Below are 22767 nucleotides of genomic sequence, written 5' to 3' on the forward strand. Positions count from 1 at the left end.
AGGGAGAGGGAGAGGGAGAGGGAGAGAGAATTCAAACAAAAAAAGAAACAAAGCTCAAAACTTAACACAGCTCACTCCCCCCTGCATGGGCTCACTGCCCATGCTAATCATACAACAAACCATTTCATAGTCTCCAGATTCATATCCTGTCCTCTTGGTCTTTCCAATGCGATCTGAGAAATCTGCCAAGAGAAGAAGACTACTGAGTGGGCTGGTCTAGGCCCAGTGCAGCCCCAGACCTAGGTGACTGTGTGGGCTGTTCCCAGAAGGCTCCACTCCACAAGGAAGCGGATCCTCAGAGCTCAGGCAGCATGCTCACGCTCTAGAAGCCCCAGCCCCGGCCCCCAGCCCCGGCTCACCAAGCCCCTTCGTCCCCACTCTCTTGTCCTTGAACTTGTCATAGGCAGCATTGGGGTTGACGATGATGTGTTCCACACTTGTGCTGCTCAGCTCCTCCTGAAGGGACAGGGGGTTCAGCCCAGGGGCAGCCCCATTTCCACCTTAGCACTTCTATCCCATAAAGCCTCTAAACTACTAAGACAATGCACCCTATTTTCCCAAGGGAAAAGAAGGGGGGTTCCATTCCAAGCTGCCCACCTAGGCTCAGTCTGGGAGAGAGAAGCTTCCTGGTAAAGCTGGAGCCTTGGTAGAATAAATATTAACACCCTGATTTAGCTAGGAACAGAGGCAGGGTAACCTCCCCCACCCACTCTGTACATAAGCCTCCCCTCCCTCAACCCCTCCCAGTTATCTGGCACACACCATGCACTCATGGCAAGAAACAAACTTGACCTCTCCTAACTTCCCCCTCCCAAAAGTAAATCTTCTTTCCTGGCTGAACAAATCCATTTAGAGCTGACTTCCCATCCTTGCTGGACGGGAAGAAGGAAGGCAAGAGCAGCATTCTCAGTGTAACATGGCAGGTTTAATCTTGAGGAAGGTAAGATACTAACTCGCAGATGTAAGAGGACTGTTGGCAGAGGGTGTGCTTAGAAGCCTGGTTTCTGGGCTATTGTGGGGCCAGACAGCTCGGAGGATACGGAGGAGCAGCAAAGGCTCAGAGGGTTGTTTTTAAAGGGACACCTTACAAATATCCCAGGGAGCACCTTAGGCAAGAGCCGTACATATAGCCCTCTGTGGCATGTGGCCTGTTACTAGACCCCTCTGCTGCACCCAAACATTCAAGTTGGGCACACGCAGACAGGGATAGACCTGAGGCTGAGGTTCCTTCTTACACAGCAACAAGCTCTTCAATAATTACATCACAACAGAATGTCCCTCTTCTACGCAGGGAAGGCCACCACGACGCAGATGGAGGGGAGGCACCTAGGAGCACTGTTGCTAGGGGCTGATATCTCCCTGAATCTAGGAAACGACGCTTGGTCGGTCGGGTTGTTGCACATTACAGCCCCTTAGAAAAGCCAACCTGCCAGCCTGCCTGCCTGCCTGCCTGCCTGCCTGCCTCCCTGCCTTCCTTGAGAAAAAAAGAACAGGCCTGGGCCCATCTCTTTGGTGCTGAGCTAACCTCTGCCTGTGTGGGTATGTGGGAAGCAGGAGGAGAACCAGGACAGGAGAGCACAATGGCTACAAGGAGGCTCCATCCTTCCCTCTGCACTGAGTCCCAGGAGGAACCTGGTGGGAGGCAGCCTCACACTGAGGACAGGGGAGAAGGGAGAACAAAGCAGTAGCTTCTCTCTCCTCTTCAGGCGGCTGCTTGGCAGAGGGACAAGAAAAGGGCCTGGTGGCCCAGTGCAGGTCCTGGAGAGAAGAGACATCTGAATCCCCCCTTTCCACGGGAAGGCCCCACTTGCCAAGTAGCTGTGTGGTTTCTGATCTCTAAACTAAGGATACCAGCTCCAGACAGGCAAGCACCGTCTACGTGGTGGCTCCTGGAAACATGGTTTCTCTCCATAAAAGTCAGCAAGGCAGAGGTCCCTTTTCAGACAAGCATGGTGGCACGTGCTTGCAATCTCAGCACCCAGGATGACTCAAATCCCAGTTAGACTAGAGAATGGTACAGCAAGCTGGGCCTAGTGGCTCACACTGTAATTCCACTATTTGGCAGGCTCATTGCAAGTCTGGAGCCAGCTCGCCTTGAGTTCCAGGCCCCAGCTAGGGTCATAAGACAAGCTCCAACTCAACAAACAAACAAACAAACAAACAAACAAACAACAACAACAAAAAGTTCACCCAGGAGGTAGAAGCAGGCTGGGTTACTTTGAGTTCCAGGTCAAGGTAGTCTATATAGTGGGATCCATTTTTTAAAAAGAAAAGCAAAAGAGGGACAAAGGCTGACTGTCACTTGGTGCTGCAGTACTGACCTCGCAGGCTTGTGCCCGAACTGGACCTCTGGTACCACAAACACACAAAAGAAAAAAGAAAAGGAAAGGAAAAGGCATGGGGCACAGCCTAAAGAGAAAGGAAAATCAAATCACAGCCACACACATAAGCCCTTACGGCGCTCTGTGAGGGACAGCCTATTCCTGATTGCTGTTCTTACGTAGGGAAAGCTGGGAACACAACGGCCAGCACTGAGGAGAGGCTGGCTGGCTCAGTGGTTCTCAGCAGTTGCTGTAGAAGTAAGGCTTGGCCCAGAGGGCAGCCCAGTGCTGATGGCTTCTCAGCACCTCTGAGAGTGGCCTAGGAGGGTCAGGAGAGGAGCACATGCTGGTCTCCAGATGGTGCCCAGTCCACCAGCCTCGCAAAGACCTGCCATGCCACTGCAGGGTCCTGTGAGATGGGGGAGGGGCTGAGTGTGGGACTGACTAGGACGGCAAAGGTTTAGTACAGACGAAAGGATAGAGAACAACTGTCCACCACAGCACACCCCGTTAAAAAGCAGACAGAAGGATGGGCTTCTTACCAGCTCCTTGTGGTTTCCCCAGAGGTGAGAAAATCAAGAGTTAAAAAGGAAAGGGTGTGGGGAAGAGGGATGAGGGAGGGAAAAAAAAAAGACAAAATTGTTATTAGCAAATTGTCACATGCACTACATGAGTCTTCAAACACTGCACCACAGGGCCCCAGGGAAGTCTAGCAAAATGTGGGGGCCAAGAATTCTAGCTGAGGTCAGAATCTGCCCCAAGAGAAGGAAGACCTCGAGACCCTTTCCTCTCTAGTGCCGTGGAGCTTTGCATTTAGCAGCAGCCGTGGGGGAGTGCTGGACATGAGGAGTTAGCTGTTACAAGCTGGTGCAGAACAGGAAGTGCAGGAAGAGAAGGCTCAGGTGAGGGGAAGCTACAGAAATGGCAGGATGTGAGGCAGAGAAGGTGGAGACTCTGGGTCCTGACACTGACCGAGGGAGGGCCCACAGTTTTCAAGGCAGGGTCTCCCTTAGTAGTCACATAGCTAGCGTCTGGACTCTCCAGTTGAGTGGTTGGTAAATCTCTGCTGCAGCTCTGGATGATGAAGGAAGCCTCTGCTACTACCCAACAGCACAGGAGCCCAGGACCCCGAGATCTGCGGCACTAGCCTATGGGCAGAACATGCTTCCCAAGGCTCGCAGAGCAGAACATGGGTGTACTTCAAACAAGTCTTACTTCAGAGCAGGCCACGGAGACACGGCTCTTATTTCCAAGCAAGACTGGTGGGCTCGCTACTCTAGGAGGGAACTCCAACTGTGTGCCCTGCCTCTCTAGCTGTTGACGGATGGGTGGAAAGGGGCCTGATTGACACTGTATGTGAGAAAACCCATGTGAGGGACAAACGTGCATGTCCTTCCTAACAGTTCATCCAACCCAGTTGCAGCTCCATCTATTTTAGCCTCTTTTACCCTCGTTCAATGACTCCAGGGTCCGACGATGTCCCTGTACACAGTGGGCATAAGCACCCACAGGGACACACATGAAAACCACAAGAGAAACAGAGGTACTGTACTTGTTTCTGTCTCGCTCTCACCGAGCTTAAAGCAGCTTGGGAAAAACTCAAGAAGAGGGAGACCATGGACCGTTGAGTGAAGTTCAAACCAAGAGAGAAGGGACAAAAACCAAAGCAATCCAGCAAAAACCAGAACAGTGCTGAGCAGTGGTGTGCACTGTATATAGCAAGTCTATCTTTGAGGAGGCTGAGGGATGATGCGGTGCGGGACATAACTCCTAATGGAGTAGACACAGTTATCATAGGGATTTGATATACAACAGGAAATCAGAAAAGTCTAAGTGCTCTTATCTGCATCCAGCTTACCTGGACCATGGCTCCCACTCCCTCTCTTTAATGGTTGTTTGGCTAATTGGCCGTGTCTCAGAGAACCAGACCTGAGGTTCTAAATCAGAGAGGGACGGCGGCCACTCTGCTGAGGCTGTTCAGGCTCTACGCAATACTTCAGCCAGGGGGACTTCAGAACCATGGTGACAGGAACATGGAGAGAGCTGTAGAATAAAACTGTCTAGGACGGGCCAGCATCACGCTGACAACCCATCGTTTCTCAAAAAGGAACACACAGAAAGACTCAGGAAGCACAGATAACCCAAGCTACTATCCTAAAACCGCATAGAGCGCCTTCTCCTGTCAGGCTTCTCGCCAAGGCTTAGCATCGGAGAATATCAAAATGAGTCTTTCTCATCAATAATCAACAAACAGGGAGGAAGTGGGAGCAGGGGTCTGGCTTTCCCCTTTGCTTCCACCCTTGTCTACAATGGCTGAAGGCCAGCTCATAAAAATTTCTTCTGGCAAATTCTTCCAAGCCTACACCCTTACGTTTAAAGGTTTCCACATTTTGACTCACTCTTTCGTTTCAGTTTTATTCTGCAGACCTCACAAGGTGAAGAGACAATGATTCACAATGATTCGTGCATCACAGTTGTGTTTCTAAACTTTGATTAAACGATCTTTAAACATAAGGCCAGCAAGGCCCAAAAAGGGACTTGCTGGAATTTGAAACAATTAGCTACAACAATTGCAAAGTGGCAGAGCATTGCATGCAAGATGGCAAATGAACAAACATGCAGAGAAGAAGCATTGAATGGCCTTACTTGTGCAAACTAGTGTCCAGGCAGGGTGGTGAGGAGGGAGGATGGGGGAAGCATTAGGAAAAACTCCGGTAAGTAAGGTGCAGCAACAGTCAATGAACACAGTCAACTCACTTTGTGATACCTGGTATTCTAAACTGTGAGGGAAGAAATCTCAGACACTTGTCTAATATTGGGCAGGGGCAGGCATGCCTCAGTAGGGGGTGTGGGGGGGCACCAAGTAGATTCAGAAACCTCTTTTCTCTGTGGCCTCGGGAATAGCTACATCACACAGGGAGGGAGAGGCTGAGTCTAGTTCCTCTGAGGCATCCTTAATTTTCTGTGCTTAAGCCATGAGCAGAGTGCTTTCAGGACCCAGGCCAGGCTGTGGGCCTGGGAGGGCACTTGCTTCGGGAGGTAGTTTTCCAAAGAGGCCACTCTGAGAAGCCATTGTCTCAGCCAACAAGGGTGTGGCTGAGATGCAGATCTTCCCATACTGTGAAGGGAAGAGCTGCTAGTCCCTGCTGTTTTACAGCCCATTCCTGTAGTAAAATACTTTACTTCCTGGTAAAATTGTTTTAAAGAAATAGAAGAAAAATTGGGGTCATTTGGAAAAAACAAACCAAATCTACTTCTTTCCTGTCCCACCTTTCTCATTATGGGCATCATAGTACTTTAATGTCTAAGTTAAACTAGCAATTAAGGTCTTTTTTATTCTCTTGGCAGTTGAGAAATCAGAGGAAGGTTAAAGACACTGTAAGGCCATTGGGCCATTCGACTTGATATTCCTTTAGATTAACACCTGGTGTGGTGGCAAATGTCTTTAATCCTAGCACTTGGCCAGCCTGTGCTACATAAAACTACATAGGGAGTTCTAGGCCAGACAGGGCAATACAACAAAAGCCTGTTTCAAAAATAAAATAAAAAATAAATTAACATTTGCAGACCCCTAAAATTTTTTACAATTTGGCCATATTGGTTGTCCCCAGGGAGGAGAACCGAGGGGCAGGCAGAGGTGGGGGACTTTTTCTCTACACAGCCTTAAACAGTTTATTTTTATGACTTAATTTGAAAACAAAGTTAAAAACAATCTGGAGGTCCCAGCATAGACTGAAGACCTCATGGTTCAGTGGCAGATGAAAGTGGACAGGTTCCCAGCCGGCATCCAGGCCTCAGAGCCGCAGTGTTTCTGGGTTAGCGATGGCCCTCAAGCTGCACATTTACGTCAGCATTATGGGCAGCAGTAGAGCCGCTATGCAGCTGACTTCCCGAACGCGGCCTTCCTAAGGCCCACAGGGACATGTAGGGGCCAGAGACATTAGCTGACATCAGGAAGTAACTCAGCTCTCAGGGCTCCGGAAGCGCTGAAGGTCTCCACATACACTCCTCTCTCACAGGCTGATGAGAGGGGGTGCAATCACCTGCGTCTACAGGGATGCAGCGATACTATCCGTCTGCATCACAGTGACTAGAGGACAGCCTTATTCTCTCTCTGCAAGCTTGCTATTTTATACGCAGAGGTTCTGAGCCAGCTCTGAGTTTTATACTCTCCCGCTCTGAGGACAGAGTTAACTGAGACACCTCTTGGAGTGACAACGTCACACTCAGGTACTTGGGCAATGATGCCATCTGCATTATCTCCAGATACTTAAGCTTGGGGAAGAGGGATCGGCAGACTGGCATGCCAGCAAATACAGAAGCCACAAGGAGCACACTGTTGAGAGGAGGGACAGGAAGTTATCCTCACAGCGTAGGAAGCGCTTCCACATGGGAGGAGATAAGGAATAAGTGAGCACGCCAAGCCAAGCCAGTGTAAGGCAGCAGCCAACATTCCCCAGAACTAACCAGCCCCACAGACATGGCCACAGGACTGACAGACACACAGACTGGGCCTGCTGACAATGTCCCCATGACTCTGGCCACGCCTCCACTGAGATCTCATAGCATCGATTGCTTTGGAAATAATTGAACACAGTCTATACAGGCCATTGCTGGGCCTCTGTACCCACAGCACTGCACTCATCTCTGTTCACTCACTTTGGGGTTTTTCTTATGTCACCTACATGTACCCTAACTCCTGTGTTTCCTGTATACATCCTAACTGTCACATAAAGGGGTCCTTAGGGCATCTCTTCCTCTGCACTGGGCAAAAATCAAAGCAGAATGAACATATTCTTTTAAGTAATAATAAATTCCTGGTTAAAGTTTGTTGCCCCACCCCCACCTCCCTCGGACTCCTTAGAGCACACAGAACAGACTTAATATATTACCATCATCTCTTGATTACAATATTTATGTTATTCCTCAAAATTATCTTGGACTGACCAGGCATGTTATTTTTCTGATGTTTCCAAGTTATTTGCTTACACCTTCCCTAATGTCTACTACAGTTCAAATTCAAGTTCTTCCTAAATACTAATGAGACTTTAATGAGTAAAATATCTTATAAAATAAAAAAGGTCTACTCCAACCTTAAACAATTTATTATGTTCAAGCTTTATAATTCAACACATGGATTAGAACCCAGGGGCCTAACTAATCACTAGTCAGAATGTAACTGCTTTGAGATATCTCAACTATATTTAATAAGACTTGGGTTTTATATGTCTTGTTAGTTGTAACCTCACTGGCTGGACTCTCCTTTCTGGCAATGTTCATTGGTGGCTGCCAGAACAAGGCCTTTGAAAGCCCTGAAACCTACATACCACCCAGGCTGGGGTTGGCATACCCACTTATTGTTGTGGCTTGCCAGAGAAGGAAAGGGACCTGTATCTGGGGAGAAAGGTCAGAGTCCAGGGGGATCCTGAGGTAGCACATAGTCTTACCGCATCAAACTCTGCTTGATCATCCTCAGGTAGGTCGCTGGTTTCATAAACATCTGGCTCGTTCCTGGCCTGCAGGGAGAAGCGGTGACCACCCAGACTCATTACCCAGCAGTCATTTCTTTTGAACAAGGTACTGGAAAACCAGACTTTAATTCAAGGATCTGACCTCCACCTCCCCCGTTAACTGTATATCGGTTCCCTTCTCTCAGTGGGATGACCATAGGTACAAACTAGGACCCGAGATAAAATGTCCAGTGTGAAAGATGTTACCCTGAACATGGCTGAGAGGCCAGTCCTTCCTTGGGAATTATTTTGTCCTAATCTGGTGAGGGTTCCTTGAGTTAGGCCCTGCACATCGCTGTACAAGGATTGAGAGTGACTCAGGACCTTAGTTTTCAAGGTCCTGTGTGCCAACCCCCCAACCCTGAGGATGCAGAGAGGGCAGCACAAACGGAGGGTACATGCCGGCTTGTGCATGAGGAGCAAACACACAGGTGCTCTCAATGCAGAGCTGCCCACTGGCACAAGGTTTCTGCAACAGTAACCTCTTCCCTGTCAAGATGAAGGCCATCAAGTGGCCTGGTGAGTATGGCTGGAGTAAGGATGCGGGGGCGGGCAATCGGGAAATTTGGGGCGACAAGGGCACTGTTGACATGGACGGTACAAACACTCGGGCACAAGTGGTAAGCGCCCGGAGGCGATTTCTGGGCGGAAAAACCGGCTACTGCCAGAAAGGGGGCCCGACGCGGTCCAACGGCCCCGGCCCAGTCGGGTCTGGAGTCCAGAAGGTGCTGCGGCCATCGAAGGGCGAGCGGCGGGAACCTTTGGGGCGAAGGGGCTGCCCGCGGGAGGGGGTCGCGGGCTGATTTCTGTTGGGGGTCCTCGGGAGGTCGGGGGCGCGGTCTGGGGAGCCGGGCCCGGCCCTGTACTCACAATGCCGGGGAGATCGGCGTATTTAGGGTCCGCCATGGCGGCGGCGAGGCGGGGCTGGGGGACCGAGGCCTCGGAGGAGCCGGGGCCGGTGACCGGGTGGGGGAGAGGCTGGGTCCGGGTCCCCGGCTAAGGCGACGATAAGGGGAGCGGCGGAGGAGCAGGAAGTCTCGCGACAGGAGCAGGCTGGCAGGAGGGAGACGGCAAAAGTCGCGAGGACAGCCGGCAACCACACCCCTGGACAGGCTGGGATTGGTGAGAGCGACGGGGAATGAGGTAATGGCGAGGAGACGTCGCCTAGCATTGTGGGATATGTAGTCCTGATCTTCTGGGGCTTGGGCTGGGAGCGACAATAACAACGTTAGCGAGCTATTGCATACAGTTTGTCTCCTTTCTTTTTTTAACAATCTATGAAAGGAGTTTCATAATCCCTGCCTTAGGAAACCTAGAGATTGGCTAGATGAAACCACACAGCTCGCCACGTTGTGAACAACAGCAAGATTTAGTAAAAATGTAAAAAAAAAAAAATAGAAAAGTGAGGCTGTCTTTTCAGGTTAGGGCTTCTGGATAAAATAGAGGGTCCCTAGTTAAATTTTAATTTCAGGAGCTGGAGAGATGACTCAGGGGTTAAGAGCACAGTCCTCTTGCAGAGGACTTGGGTTCTATCACCAGTATCCAGATAGTGGCCCTCAACCATTTATAACTCGAGTATCAGGTGCCCTCTTCTGGTCTCTGAGGCACCAGACACACACGTGGTACACAGACATACATGCAGACAAAACACCCATACACATTAAATAAATAAATAAATTTTTAAAAATTAATTTCAGGTAAACAACAAACAATTGTTAGTATAAGCATGCTTCTTCTTCTTCTTCTTCTTCTTCTTCTTCTTCTTCTTCTTCTTCTTCTTTTTGTTTTTTTCGAGACAGGGTTTCTCTGTGTAGTCCTGGCTGTACTGGAACTCACTCTGTAGACCAGGCTGGCCTCGAACTCAGAAATCCGCCTGCCTCTGCCTTTCAAGTGGTGGGATTAAAGGCGTGCGCCACCACCACCTGGCAAAGCATGCTTCTTATTATATTTCTGATATGCATATAATAACAGGACCTTGCATATAGTAGCTTTGTGTCAAAGTCAACAATAAATCTTTCTGGAGAAAGATAGTTAATCTTCTTACTTTACCATGTCGGTGCATAAGAATAGATACCCCAATTTAATTTAATTTAATAATTTGTTTCTTTGTGTGTGTTGTGTGTGCGCACACACGAGTGTGGAGATCAGCAGACAACCCACCATCATCTTCCCACCATGGGGGTCCTGCAGATCAGACTCAGGTGTGTGGCAAGCCCCTTCGCCTGCTGAGCCATCTCACTGACCCATTTTTAAAACAGAAGAAAAGGCTGAGTGAGGCCTGATCTAGTGAGTCCCAGAATCTCTGTGTAGCTCCAGCTGTCTCAAAACAAGGACAGAAGAGGAGAAAGAGGAGGGGGATTTGAGGGTGGGATGGGAGGTGGGAAACAAATAGAAAACCTACTATGTGCTAGTAGAGACATGAAAAGACACACTCAGGATAAAAGGAAGTTCTCAAGCCAGACATGATGGTGCCCACATCATATATTCCCAGGACTTTCGAGGCTGAGGTAGGAAGACTGCAAGAACAGGAGAGCCTATGTATAAGAGCCCCTCCCTCTACGGACAGTCATTTTGAAGCCACTAAGGATACCTATCTTCTTGCCTCTAGAGGCTGGACTTTGGCATATTTCCTGAGTTTGCAAGATGCTGCAACCTTCAGAAATAGTGCCAAACAATCAAGGGTAGCGTTCCTGAGTTAGGAACTCGCCATTCTCATTCCTGGCTTCTGCCCAAGCCTCTGTAGCCATTATCCCCAGGTCATGTATTGGGCTCCTTTCTGTCGGTTCCCTTGACAGTCAAGGGGTGTGACTGTTGAAGACTCAGCTCAGCTGTTATCTGGCTGGTTAGGGCTTGTTTGTCTAGCCCATTACCCTCTCACTCTTGCCTCATAGTCGCTAACTGACCCTAGACACTGGTCAGTTTCTGAGCCATGGCCTCCACCCCCTTCTATCTTCTCCCATCACCCCATCTTCCCCTTGGCTAAAACCTCAAGCCCTGCAGCCTAGCTCTCTGTTGACAAGCAGAGGCTGTGACATTGAGCAAAATCAATTTGACCAGCTCTGGGTGTTCCTGCTCTGGGCTGCGGAGGGAGACTGGACAAGAACTCTATGGGCTTGGCTCTTTGTCCTCATCTCTTTTCTTTCTTTCTTTCTTTCCTTTTTTTTTCTTCTGATGTGGAAATTTGGAGAATAAAAGAATGAGGACTCTGTCCAAAGGTAACTAGGGTAGTAAACACACAGAGACACTGAATGATCTGAGACCCAAAGGTAGCTGTTTGCCCTGGAAGCTCCTCACAACCTGACCTCTGGCCCCTTGTTCCTTTCCTCAGGCTGTTACACTCTTGGTCTCCTGCAATAGCTGTTCCTGTCTACCCATATCCCACCCCAACCTCGGAGGCTTTCTTGAGAACTCATCTGTCCCTGAATGCTGATGGCTAGAAGATAGCTTGTCTTTCCCTCTATTTGGGGGACCTGATTATCACCAGAAGGTAGTGCTTTCTGTGAAGAAAAGGAGGGGAGTAGGCTAGACCTGACTATCTCTTCTCCATGGCATGGGACCTAGATATCACTTCTGTAGATGCACACCCATGAAAGCTGACTAGCTCATTGTACATCTGAGGAGCGGAAAGAGGCCGGGAGAAGGAGGATTTAAATATGAAAAGAGGGGTGTAATTTTTTTGGGGGGGTGTTCTGGAATAAAGAGAATGGAAGGCCCGTGGGTGCTCTTTCCAGGCAGGCGACAGGCCCACCTTAGTCCCCTTATCCATCCCTGTAGGTGGAGTCTGAGGAGGAAAGACAGGTCGTGTGTAGCGAAGTGAGCTGTGTGGGGAAGGGGTGAGGACAAGGTTATTCGCGAGCCTCCAGATCGAGGAACCAGGTGAGGGGAAGCTAAACTCCACCCTTGGGTGGTCGCTGTCCGGAGGATCACCCCCTGCGAAGGAAACCCCGCCCCCGCGGCTCCTGCGCGCCCCGCCCAGGCCCGCAGCGCGGCTGCAGCGCGAGGGGCGGAGAGGCACAGCGCGGCGAGAGGACCAGACGCCCAGGTCGCCCGCATCCAGTGCCGCAGGACACCGAGAGCGCATCTTCGCCAGGGCGTCCCAGCTACTCCCTTGGCCCCAGCGACAGAGCACCTGTCCTCCGCCTCGACCCCAGCCCAGCGCTCCCTTCCTCCGGAGCACACGCTACCCTTGCAGCCGGAGACTCGCCCTAGCCCCTCGTCGTCGACCACCATGGCGGAGACCAACAACGAATGCAGCATCAAGGTGCTTTGCCGATTTCGGCCCCTGAACCAGGCCGAGATTCTGCGGGGGGACAAGTTCATCCCCATTTTCCAAGGGGACGACAGCGTCATTATTGGGGTGAGTGCTACAACCGAAGGAAATTAGAGGAGAGGGAGGGGTGCAAAAATCTTTTCACCTCCAAGACCCCTCTGCCTGTCATCCTGCGGCGGCTCCGGGATGCTCAGCCTCCATCGCCGCAGCCCCTCCTCTCCCCTGCATCAGGATGGCTGGGTGTGGCCTGCCTAGGCCTGCAGCCAAGTCTCTGCAGAGTGGGAGGGGGCTCCTTCCCTGTCATCAGGAGCCCCAACTTGTCTTTGATACTCTTTTGCAATGTTCCCACCCCTTAGAGCCAGTTCCCTGCCTTTGTGATGTTTTCCCTCCCCCCTAGAGAAAGCGCGTTTCCCCTTTGTTATTGGCTCTCATCTCTACCCTAACCTCTGTGAAGGGAGGGGAAGGTTAGTGGATGGGCTAGATCGGAAATGAGAAGTCTAGGGTCTCTGTGGAGGAATGAGTAGGAGTGGGTTCTAGGGCCAGTCTTTCATCATCACCTCAAGTAGTTACTGCCTGGAGTTGGGGGGAGGGAGCACAAATCTGGTGAAGGGTTTTCTGGGAAATCAATACATGGATGCCACACCCAATTGGAGAGTTAGCCTCTAGAATACTAAGGGCCTGTGTACCTTTCTATCCCGAGTATACCATCAAGAGAATTTCAGATCCTAAGCCCTCCCAAGTCAAAGTGCCCAAATCCTGAGTTTGTTTATTCATCTCAGACTTGAAGATTCAATACAATGTAGTAGTTGAGTGATACCTCGTCATGGCAGCCCTCCCCCAGGAGATCTTCAGGCAAATCAATACTTTCTGTGTACTTGGTGTTCTGTGCTTAGGACTGAGTTCTCAAGATTGCAGTAAGTAGTGTTCATGGTTCCATTTTTCAGACGAGAAGATTGAGGTCCAAGAAAGTCGAATGACTTTCTCAAGGTCATGCTGAGAATCCGTAGATCCCGCTAGTCTACAGAAGTGAACTCGAGTCTGTGACTCCAAAACCCACATGTTTTTCCTTCATGTCACCCCACCTCCCCAGATTTCTGTTCCAGACAGTTAACCTAAAGGGCCGCTCAGTCTCGCCCTTCCACCTTTCTTATGAGTGTTAAGGGCCTTCAGGGTAAGAAGATTTGGGGTTTGGGTCTGTAGGACTTTGGGGATACTAAGCCAAGAAATCACTGTTGGCATCAGAAGGGAGGAGCAGCTATGAGGGCAGACCTCAAGGTCAGGGTGATTCTTGAGTGCCTTGGTCCACAGTGCTCAGCCTAAAGCAACTAGAAAGGAGACACCTGGACCTTCTGAGTTAGGCAAAGTAAACCTGTCTAGGAGAAGCTCCAAGCTCCTACCCGAAGCCTGTCAGAATCTCACAGAGTGGACTCTGTGGGTGCTTTCATCATGTGTGTCCATTTGCCACAGCAGGGACCCTAGGCTTTGCTGTTTGGTCAGTGTGGCCAGGTTAAAATAAAGTCCCCAACAACCCCAGGGACCCCTCCTCTCTCTGAGTAACCCGGCTGGCTGGCTTTAAGTGGAGAATTTGTAACTTGAGGCCCCCTTAAGTTATGAAGGCTGAAAACCAGGAGGAGGTAGCCAAATCCGCTAGGGTCTACTTTAAAGCTAACTTCCTTGTTCCAGATTTATCCACTAGATGAAGAAGGACTCCTTTAGGCTCTGTGGGCCATCCTGGTGTGGGATAGGTCCTGTCTGGGGAGACACCAAGCAAAGGGGTGGCGGAGGGTGAAGTCCATGACTCCCTGGAAACTCAGTTTCTGTCTCTGCTCCATAGCTGGTCTCCTTTTCTCTGTCCTGCATGTCCTTGCAGGGCTATAACTCAGTCTGTATGTTGCCTTGCCCAAGGCCTCCTGTTAGTCTCTTACTCCGGATGTTAGTTCTTACAGGGGCCATTTTGTCTCAGGCATCATCCTCAGAGCTGCCTGCATTCTGGATGTTCATTCTTCACTCAGCTGAAGGATGGAACTCCTGCCCGCCTCTCCCTTGTTTTCTACTCCAGCTCTCTCTGGGAGCCAGCTCGGGGAACTGCCGGCTGAGGAGTGTTAGAAGCCGAGGGAGGATGAGCTGGGGTTGAGTAGGAGAGGATAACTCCCCAGAGCCAGCAGCCCTGCTCCCTCCTGTGATGTGCTCCCTCCTGTGATGTGCTCCCTCCTGTGACGGGCTCCCTTCTCTGCACAGCCTTGCAGTCGCTCTAGGCTTCAGAGACCCCTCAGTTCCTGGGCTGCATTCGGCTTGCAGAGGGTAGGACAGGAAGATGGAGAGACATCTCTGTAGATCTGTTTCTCTCTGGAGGCTAAGGGGTGGGATTTGACAAAGTCAAATCAGCTTTTATCATAGTAGAAGGCTGGTGGGACACAGTGTGTGTGAGCTGTTGTCTTGCTCTTTTACACTTAGAATCGGGTCTGATGTTTTTCACAGGGCACATGTGTCTCTCTGGCTTTCCTCATCTTTCTTCCAGCCTGGACCACTGCATCCATGCCAGATGTGGGGGAGGGGGCAGCAAGGAGTCAATCAAAGTCATCTCCCCCCCCATACCCCACCCCTTTTCAGTTGTCCAAAGCTTCTTCCCTCAGGTCTCCCAAAAGATAAGTGAATTCTGCTTTTGGGTGTTTTGAGACACGGTTTTCTCTGTATAGCCCTGGCTGTCCTGGAACTCACTCTGTAGACCAGGCTAGCCTTGAACTCACAGAGATATACCTGCCTCTGCTTCCCAAGTGGTGGGATTAAAGGTGTGCACTATCTGTGCCCGGATTTTTTTTCTCATGACACTTATTTATTTTGTCATATGATGGGTTTGTATGATCCCCGTGGTGGGTGTGCATGCACCACAGTACACCCGTGAGGGTCAGAGGACAGCTTTCAGGAATCAGTGTCCTCCTTCCTCCATGTAGGTCCTGGAAATTGAACTAATAATGCCAGGCAGCACCTTCGCCCACTGAACCGTCTCTCTGGCCCTGTTTTGTTCTGTTTTGATTTTGAGACAGACTTTCCCATATGCCCTTGGCGTAGCCCGGAACTCTATGTATTCCAGGCTGCACTTTGTCTATCCTCCTGTCTCAGCCTCCTGAGTGCTACCATCGTGACTTCGAGGGTCCTGAAGGGAAAGTAAGGATCTCTTTAGCTTTGAGGGGAGTGTCTTAAAGGAAGATGCATAGCTGAAGCAGTGTTCACCGTGGCTAGTGTCGCTCAAGCGTTACCATAGCAACAACCCGCAAGGATGTCACCATAGAATAGGGCCTGGTGCTTGGTGTGTTTTTACCAAAGGCTTTCTCAACAACTGAGCAGGTCTCTAGATCCCTGATCTTCACTCCCCGTTAACATCAGTCAGCACATGTGATGCAAAACCATAACAGGGTCCTGGGGCCTTTCCTGAGCCAGTGGACACACGAATGAAGGGAACACAGAGTGGGTTCAAAGACAGCATGGCACCCTGGCTGTGGTACTCTGTGGAGAGAGTCTGTGAGGAGGCTAGAAGGAGCGCGGAGCTTGCAGGACTGGAAGAGAGCATCCCTGGGGTGGGGAGACTCTGCCGGGATATTGCCCACGGAGCAGGTCACCGTGCAGCTTCTGAAGCATTGCCATTAGCTGGTGTAAAGTTACTAGGGGAAGGAGAGTGAAGGAGGCCCTCCGAAGGGATCGTGGAAGAACCTCTCCTGCAATGAGGTGGAGGGTAGACAAGGGGGTGATGAAAGGCTTGTTCTACTTGAAGACACTTTGAGAAATACAGCATGGGGAGAGGGGGACCATGCAGCAAGCAAAGGCAAAGCTGTGACCAGGAGGAGGCATTTGCTGTTCCTTGGTCGCTCCGGGTATGGGTTTGCCGTCAGAGCCTCTTGGGTTGGAGACTGCTCACCATATCATAGGTGCTTGACAATGGGCAAGCTGCCAGACTACTCTGAGCCTCGGTTTCCTCTTTTATAAAGTGATAATAACAATACTTAACTCCTAGATTATTGTACCCATTACACAAGACACTGTGCCTAAACTGCACCATGCTAACAGGCACATGATAAATTGTCTCTGCTTTTAAATTTTGCTTGGGGAGTTGGAGTCTACGTAGTGTGTGTGTGTGTGTGTGTGTGTGTGTGTGCATTCACACGTGTGTGAGAGAGTGAGCATGCACGTATCCCTACATACAGAGGCCAGAGAAGGACATCTGTGTCCTTTCTGTTGCTGGCCACCTGTTCCCTTGCAACAGTCTCTTACTGAGTCTGAAGTTACTATTGTGGCCTGGGATCCCCTGGGATCCACCTGTCCCTGCCTCCGAAGACTAAGGTTACAGGCACACATAGCCATGCCCAGGTTTTATATGGGTGCTGGAGATTCTATCCAGCGCCTCTCTCATGCACAACAGTGTTCTTACTTACTGGGTCACCTCCCAGCCTCTGTCATTAAAATTGCATTAATTAATTAATTAGTGGAGGTGGGGTACACATACCACAGAACACCAGTGCAGGTCACAGGACAAGGTGCAGGAGTTCAGTTCTCTCCTCCCACCCAGTGAGTCCTGTGACTGGAACTCTGGCAGTCAGGCATTTTGGCAGCAGTCACCTCTATCTGCTGAGCCTTCTAGCCAGCCCCGGTTCTTTCTTTCTTTCTTTCTTTCTTTCTTTCTTTCTTTCTTTCTTTCCTGAGACAGATTCTTGCTGTACGGCCCTGGCTGGCCTCGAACTCACTGCATAGTTCAGGGTGGTTCACATTCAAGCTTGAGACCACCTTCCTGCCTTAGCCTCTTGAGTGGCATTGCAGGTGTGCGTCCCCAAATAAACAGATTGACAGCTAAAAAGTTAGCTGAACGTTGTGGTGCACACCCTGTAAATCTTGGCATTCGGGAAGCTAAGGCAGGAGGAATGGAACTTTGAGGCCAACTTGGACTCTACAGAAACGATGTCTAATAAAGAAGATGAAGAAGCCAGGTGGTGGTGGCGCACACCTTTAATCCCTGCATGTGGTAGGTAGAGGTAGGTAGATCTCTGAGTTTGAGGCTAGCCAGGGCTATGCAGAGAAACCTTGTCTCCAAAAACCAAAAACCAAACCAACCAAACAAACAAAAAGTGGGGCTGGAATTGCTGAGGAGATGGCTCAGAGGTTAAGAGCACTGGCTGCTCTTAACAGAAGACCTGGGTTCAGTCAGGAACTCACAACTGTCTGTAACTCTGGTTCCAGGGAAGCAACTACCCTTCTCTGGTCTCCACAGGCACTGGGCATGCAGATGCTACACATACATACATATATACATGTAAAGAAACACTCATACGCATATAATAAAAGTAAACAAAATATTTTTTATACATTATGCCTCTGCACAAGTCTAATTTGGAAGTTCTAATTTGGAAGCCCTTTGCCCTCTTATTAATGGTTTCATCCAAACCCCTAGGCCTGTAGTAGTTCTTCCTCATCAATATCTGTTTATTAAACAAACACAGCAAGTCGCTGAGTTTCAGACTCTGCTTGGTGTTGGGGATTTGTAGGGGAGTTATACTTGGGGAAATTCTAGATCTGGGTGGTGATCTGAAACTTTAGGAGAAGCCTGGGCAGAGGCAGCAGTGAACCATCAGAGAGGTACCCTTCTAGCAGGGCGTGGCTGCCATGGTGCTAATTTCAGCACTTGGGCAGGAGCGAGGACTGTGAGTCCCAGGCTGGCCTGGACTATAGCAAGGTCCTGTTAGATACAAACAAATGGTGTTTACCAGCTCTGTGTTAATTTCCTTTCCTTCCAGCAAAGCTCCTTTATAACTACAGAGCAGGGTATGATAGTATACGCCTTTAATCTCAGCACGCTGGGAGCAGAGACAGGTGAATCACTGTGAGTTCCAGGCCAGTCAGGACTACACAGTGAAACTCTGCCCCCAAACAAAAACAAAAAACCCTCACAACATACCAACGAGACAAAAATGATGTGTAGCTCAGACTGGCCTCAAACTCCTGGTGATCCCCCTGCCTCAGCTGCCTAGTGCTGAGATTACAGGCATGTACCATCATGGTTAGCTGATGAAGATCTTAGGATACATCACTTAAGAAGGAGGCAGGAAGACCGTGTTTGAGGTCATGGGGCTGCTGGGCTACATACAAAACAAAACAAAAAAACCCAAAACAATAAAAATGAGCTAGAAATTGGAGTTGATTTGGAAGTGAGGGGCCAGGCAAGTAATTGGAAGTAATGAAATCATAACATTTGTCGTGGTTGATCACAAGAACGGTAAATGGACCCATTTCTTAGGTCTTGAGTGTCTTATCCTCCTCACCGGCCCGAGAGCCCCGCCCACTCCTTTCCAGCCTAGGCTAAAGATAAAGGCTCTCTTCAGCTTCAGCATTTGGAGAGCGCCCGCCATTTTACTCATCCAGCACTTTCTGGAATCCAACCACTGGGAATGTTTTGAACGAGTGTGTGTAGATTTGCGTGTGTTGGTTCCCGTGTTCCGGGGCGGGGGGTGCGGGAGGGGCCAGGCTGGCTGGAGAGTTATATTTATCCCCCTTTGGCTAGTTGCCTGGATAGCCAGGCAGCATGGTGAGGAATGATTGGTGGAGAAGAGAGACGAGGCATCATTGGTCTGAGTTAGACGCGCTGTGTTTCTGTTTCTGGCCACTGGGTGGAAGAAACATGGATGTGGATCAAAGTTAGAGAATTAAGGTAGACTTTTAAAAAATAACATTGGAAACAATATAATTATAAGCTTAATGCATTTAATTGTTGGCAAAGTTAAAGACAAAAAGCACATAGAAGATGCAAAAAAAAAACTTACTTAACCATTCTAGGAAAAGAATTGTTATTTCATGTTTGTTTCTGTTGTTGTTCTTTTGTTGGTTTGGGGGGAGTTGTTGTTCTTGATTTTTTTTTTACTTTCTTTAAAAACGTTTAAATGACATTTTAATTTATTTATTCTGTGAGTGTGTGTGTGTATAGGCATGTATGTGTACCATGGCATCCAGGAGGTCAGAGGACCACTTACAGAAAGCAGTCTGACCTATTGTGTGGGTTCTGGGGATCAAACTTGACAGTGTGTGTCTTTGCCCATGAGCCATCCTGCTGCCTCCCCAGTCCCCTCTTAGAGACAGGGTCTCCCTCTGTAGCCCAGGTTGGCTTCAAACTAACAGTAGTTCTTAGGCTGCAGCCTCCTGAAGTGCTAGGATTAAAGGTATGGGCCACTAGACCCAGAATTCCATGTATTCTCAGCATATGTATAGCTAATTTATAAAGTTATATCATAAATGATATGCGTTCTTATACTTCTGGAAGGTGCCAGTTCGAGTCCAGGGCTTGTGAAGCTCTCATTCTGACACTGAGATATAGTCACAGCCCCATTAAATACTCTACATAACTTTTATCTTTTTACAGTTGTTTTAATTTTTATTTTTCAAACAACCTTGATATGTAGCTTAGGTAGGCCTTGAGCTTATGACAGTCCTCCTGCTTCAGCCTGCTAAGTACTGTGATTATAGATATGTACCAGCATGCCTTGCTCATCTTATAATATTGGTGTTTGTTTGTTTGTTTGTTTGTCCAAGACAGGGTTGTTTGTTCACACAGGGTGCGTATCCCTGACTATCCCTCTGTAGACTATGGCATGGAACTCACAGAGAACCACTTGTTTCTGCCTCCTGAGTGCTAAGATTAAAGGCATGTGCCACCCCTGCCCAGCTCACTTTACAGTTGTTAATCTAATTTATCCATAAGTCTTATAGAAAGATGTAACAAAATTCAAATAATATAAAATTTATAATGAGAAGTAGTCTTTCTTTGAACTTCTCTTCCTTAGCCTCTTTCTTTCAGAAAAACATCACTTACTGGTTTCTATGGACATTCCCAAAAACATACACTTACAATCAAGTACCTGCACACACACATGTGTACATTGTATACACGTACAATCAAGTACATGCACACACTGTATTCACTTAGAATCACGTACATGAGTACAGCCATACATTACATACATTGACAACCAAGCACACATGTACATGCATGCTGTCTTAGAAAAGGTTACTATTGCTGTGATAAAACACCATGATCAAAAGCAAGTTAAGGAGGAAAGAGTTTATTTGGCGTATGCTTCCTCAGCACTGGTCATCCCTGGAGGAAGTCAGGTCGGGAACTCACACAGGGCAGGAACCTGGAGGCAGCAGCTGATGCAGAGGCCATGGAGGGATGATGCTTAACTGCCTTACTTCCCATGATTTGCTCAGCCTGCTTTCTTATAAAGTGCAGACCCACAACCCCAAGGCTGACACCACCCACAAAGGGCTGTGCCCTCCCCCATTACTAATTAAGAAAATGTTCTTCATACTTGTATGCATCTTATTTTGTGCTTTAGAGAAATTACCTTTGAGCCTTGGAGATCTTTCCATATCAGCACATAAAATTCATCTCATCCAGCATATGAGCACCTGAGTAGTTGTTGTCTGGGAGGAGGCTTCTTTTCTGGGCACTGACACCTACCCCACACATGTCACAAAACAAGGAGAGTAATCTCTTTGTATGAAAACTTCAGACTTGGGGCTGGAGAGATGGCTCAGGGGTTAAGAGCCTTGACTGCTCTTCCAGAGGTGCTAAGGTCAATACCTAGCATCCACATGGTGGCTCACATATGATGCCCTCTTCTGGTGTGTCTGAAGTCAGCTAAGGTGTACTTATATACATAAAATTAACAAATAAATCTCTTAAAAGAAAACAACTTCAGACTTTCTGGGCTGGGTGTGGTGGCACACACCTTTAGCCTCAGCATTCAGGAGGCAGAGGCAGGAAGATCTCTTGAGTGCAGGACCAGCCTGGTTTGCAGTGAATTCCATGCCACCCAGAACTACTTACTGAATTTTTTTTTTCTTTTTTGGTTTTTCGAGACAGGGTTTCTCTGTGTAGTCCTGGCTGTCCTGGAACTCACTCTGTAGACCAGGCTGGCCTCAAACTCAGAAATCCACCTGCCTCTGCCTCCCAAGTGCTGGGATTAAAGGTGTACACCACCACTGCCCGGCCTGAATTTTTTTTTTTAAAAAAAAAGGTTTTATTATTTTTTGGAAAAAAAATGTTATTGTTGTTTTTTAGACAGTGTCTCACTCTGTAGAGCAGGCTGGCCCTCCATCCTGAGTGCTCAGAGTGGGCTGGAGAGAGAGCTCAGACTTAAAGACTAGGATCCCAAAATTAGGAGACATGGGTCACCACGACTGTAGAAAAGTCTTAAGTAAAAAAGCAAAATAAGCCGGGCGGTGGTGGCGCACGCCTTTAATCCCAGCACTTGAGAGGCAGAGGCAGGCGGATTTCTGAGTTCGAGAGTTCGAGGCTAGCCTGGTCTACAGAGTGAGTTCCAGGACAGCCAGAGCTATACAGAGAAACCCTGTCTCAAAAAAAAAAAAAAAAAAAAACAAAAAAAACAAAAAAGCAAAATAAAACAGCAACCATAAACCTAGAACTAAAGCAGCATGGTGGCTCCCACCACAGTCCCAGCCTTCTGGAGACTAACCCGTGAGTTGATGGTTAGCCCGGACTGCAGTGTGAGGTCTTGTCTCCCAAAAACAATCACATGAAATTAAAAAAAAAACATACTGATGGAGGATAACTGCTATTAGCATGTTTTCCTATGCAGGATATATATGTGTGTGTATATGTGTATATATGTACATTTATATGTGCAAATATGTATATAGATATGTAGATACATTATATATGTATATGTATATATATATGTATATATAAATATATGATCTTTTTTCCTCTCCCATCCTTGGCCCCATCCCATTTTCTTTCTTTCTGCGCTGAGGCTGATGAGGGCTCAGGGTCCCTTGCAGGCTACACAATCTCTGGACCACTATCCAATCTATCACTGCTGGTGTCTAACTTTCTTCTGGGTTTCTTTAATCCAAACCTCTCGAGTGAACATTTTTTTCTGTCCATCTCTTATCACTCTAGTGTCCTGCCAACTACATCCCCAGCACCGGAATCTTGGTATAGAGTATTAATATTTAAGCACTTAATGGAACAGGATGACTTGCTAAAACCGGTTTGCCACACCCCACTAAGGAGCTCCTTCCCTAACTCTTCTCCTTTGTGAATTCCATTTCCTGGCTTTATTCTTTTTAAGTGTAACTTAATATTTTTGGTGACGGGCTCAAACCCAGGGTCTTGCCCTTGCTATAGCAGGTGTTCTAAACAAACTTCTCAGCCCAGCTGTTTCCTGGGCTTTGGATGCATTGATTATGGAATAACCAAATAAATACTTCCAGCTGGTTTTAACCAAAAGCCAGATCTAATTATAAAAGAAGACCTTTTTGGTTCAGTCTTTTGCTTTGAAGTCCTTCCTTATGGAGCTGAGGACGGCCCTGGGTTTCCGATCCTCCAGCATCTGCCTCCCTGGTGCCAGGTTTACAGGCATGAGCTTCCACATCTAGTTTATTCAGTGCTAGAGATCAAATCCAGGAACATTCTATCAACTGTACATTTCCAGTCCCCCGTTTAAACATTAACTTTGCTATTTTTTACGTGTATGGGTGTTTTGCCTGCATGTATGTCTGCATACATGTATACATTGTATATACTTACACATGTATACATTGTATAGACTTACACATGTATACATTGTATAGACTTACAATCAAGTACCTGCACACACTGTAT

At 48.4% G+C, this 22767-nt stretch overlaps 2 protein-coding genes across 6 annotated transcripts in view; one reads left to right on the top strand and one right to left on the bottom strand.

The window, feature by feature from the left end:
- Dctn2 (dynactin subunit 2) overlaps window positions 1–8971 on the bottom strand; it is a 15516-nt gene extending 6545 nt beyond the window's left edge. Inside the window, exons 1-5 of one of the 3 annotated variants that reach the window (XM_028752103.1) lie at window positions 8702–8971; window positions 7769–7837; window positions 2864–2869; window positions 360–456; window positions 121–182 (exon numbers count right to left, since the gene is read on the bottom strand). In XM_028752103.1, the coding sequence (XP_028607936.1) occupies window positions 121–182; window positions 360–456; window positions 2864–2869; window positions 7769–7837; window positions 8702–8737 (270 nt within the window). In that variant the 5' untranslated portion in view covers window positions 8738–8971. Of the gene's footprint in view, window positions 1–120; window positions 183–359; window positions 457–2863; window positions 2870–4179; window positions 4365–7768; window positions 7838–8701 lie in introns of those variants that run through there. The other 2 variants (XM_028752105.1, XM_028752104.1) reach the window with 2 other exon arrangements.
- Window positions 8972–11868: 2897 nt separating this feature from the next.
- The window catches only part of Kif5a (kinesin family member 5A), a 34907-nt gene continuing 24008 nt past the window's right edge, over window positions 11869–22767 (top strand). The window contains exons 1-2 of one of the 3 annotated variants that reach the window (XM_028752111.1): window positions 12060–12188; window positions 15444–15446. In XM_028752111.1, the coding sequence (XP_028607944.1) occupies window positions 12060–12188; window positions 15444–15446 (132 nt within the window). Of the gene's footprint in view, window positions 12189–15443; window positions 15447–22767 lie in introns of all 3 variants that reach the window. The other 2 variants (XM_028752110.1, XM_028752112.1) reach the window with 2 other exon arrangements.

This window comes from Grammomys surdaster, unplaced genomic scaffold (genome assembly GCF_004785775.1).
Source record: "Grammomys surdaster isolate TR1022 unplaced genomic scaffold, NIH_TR_1.0 125877, whole genome shotgun sequence".
NCBI classification, from domain to species: domain Eukaryota; kingdom Metazoa; phylum Chordata; class Mammalia; order Rodentia; family Muridae; genus Grammomys; species Grammomys surdaster.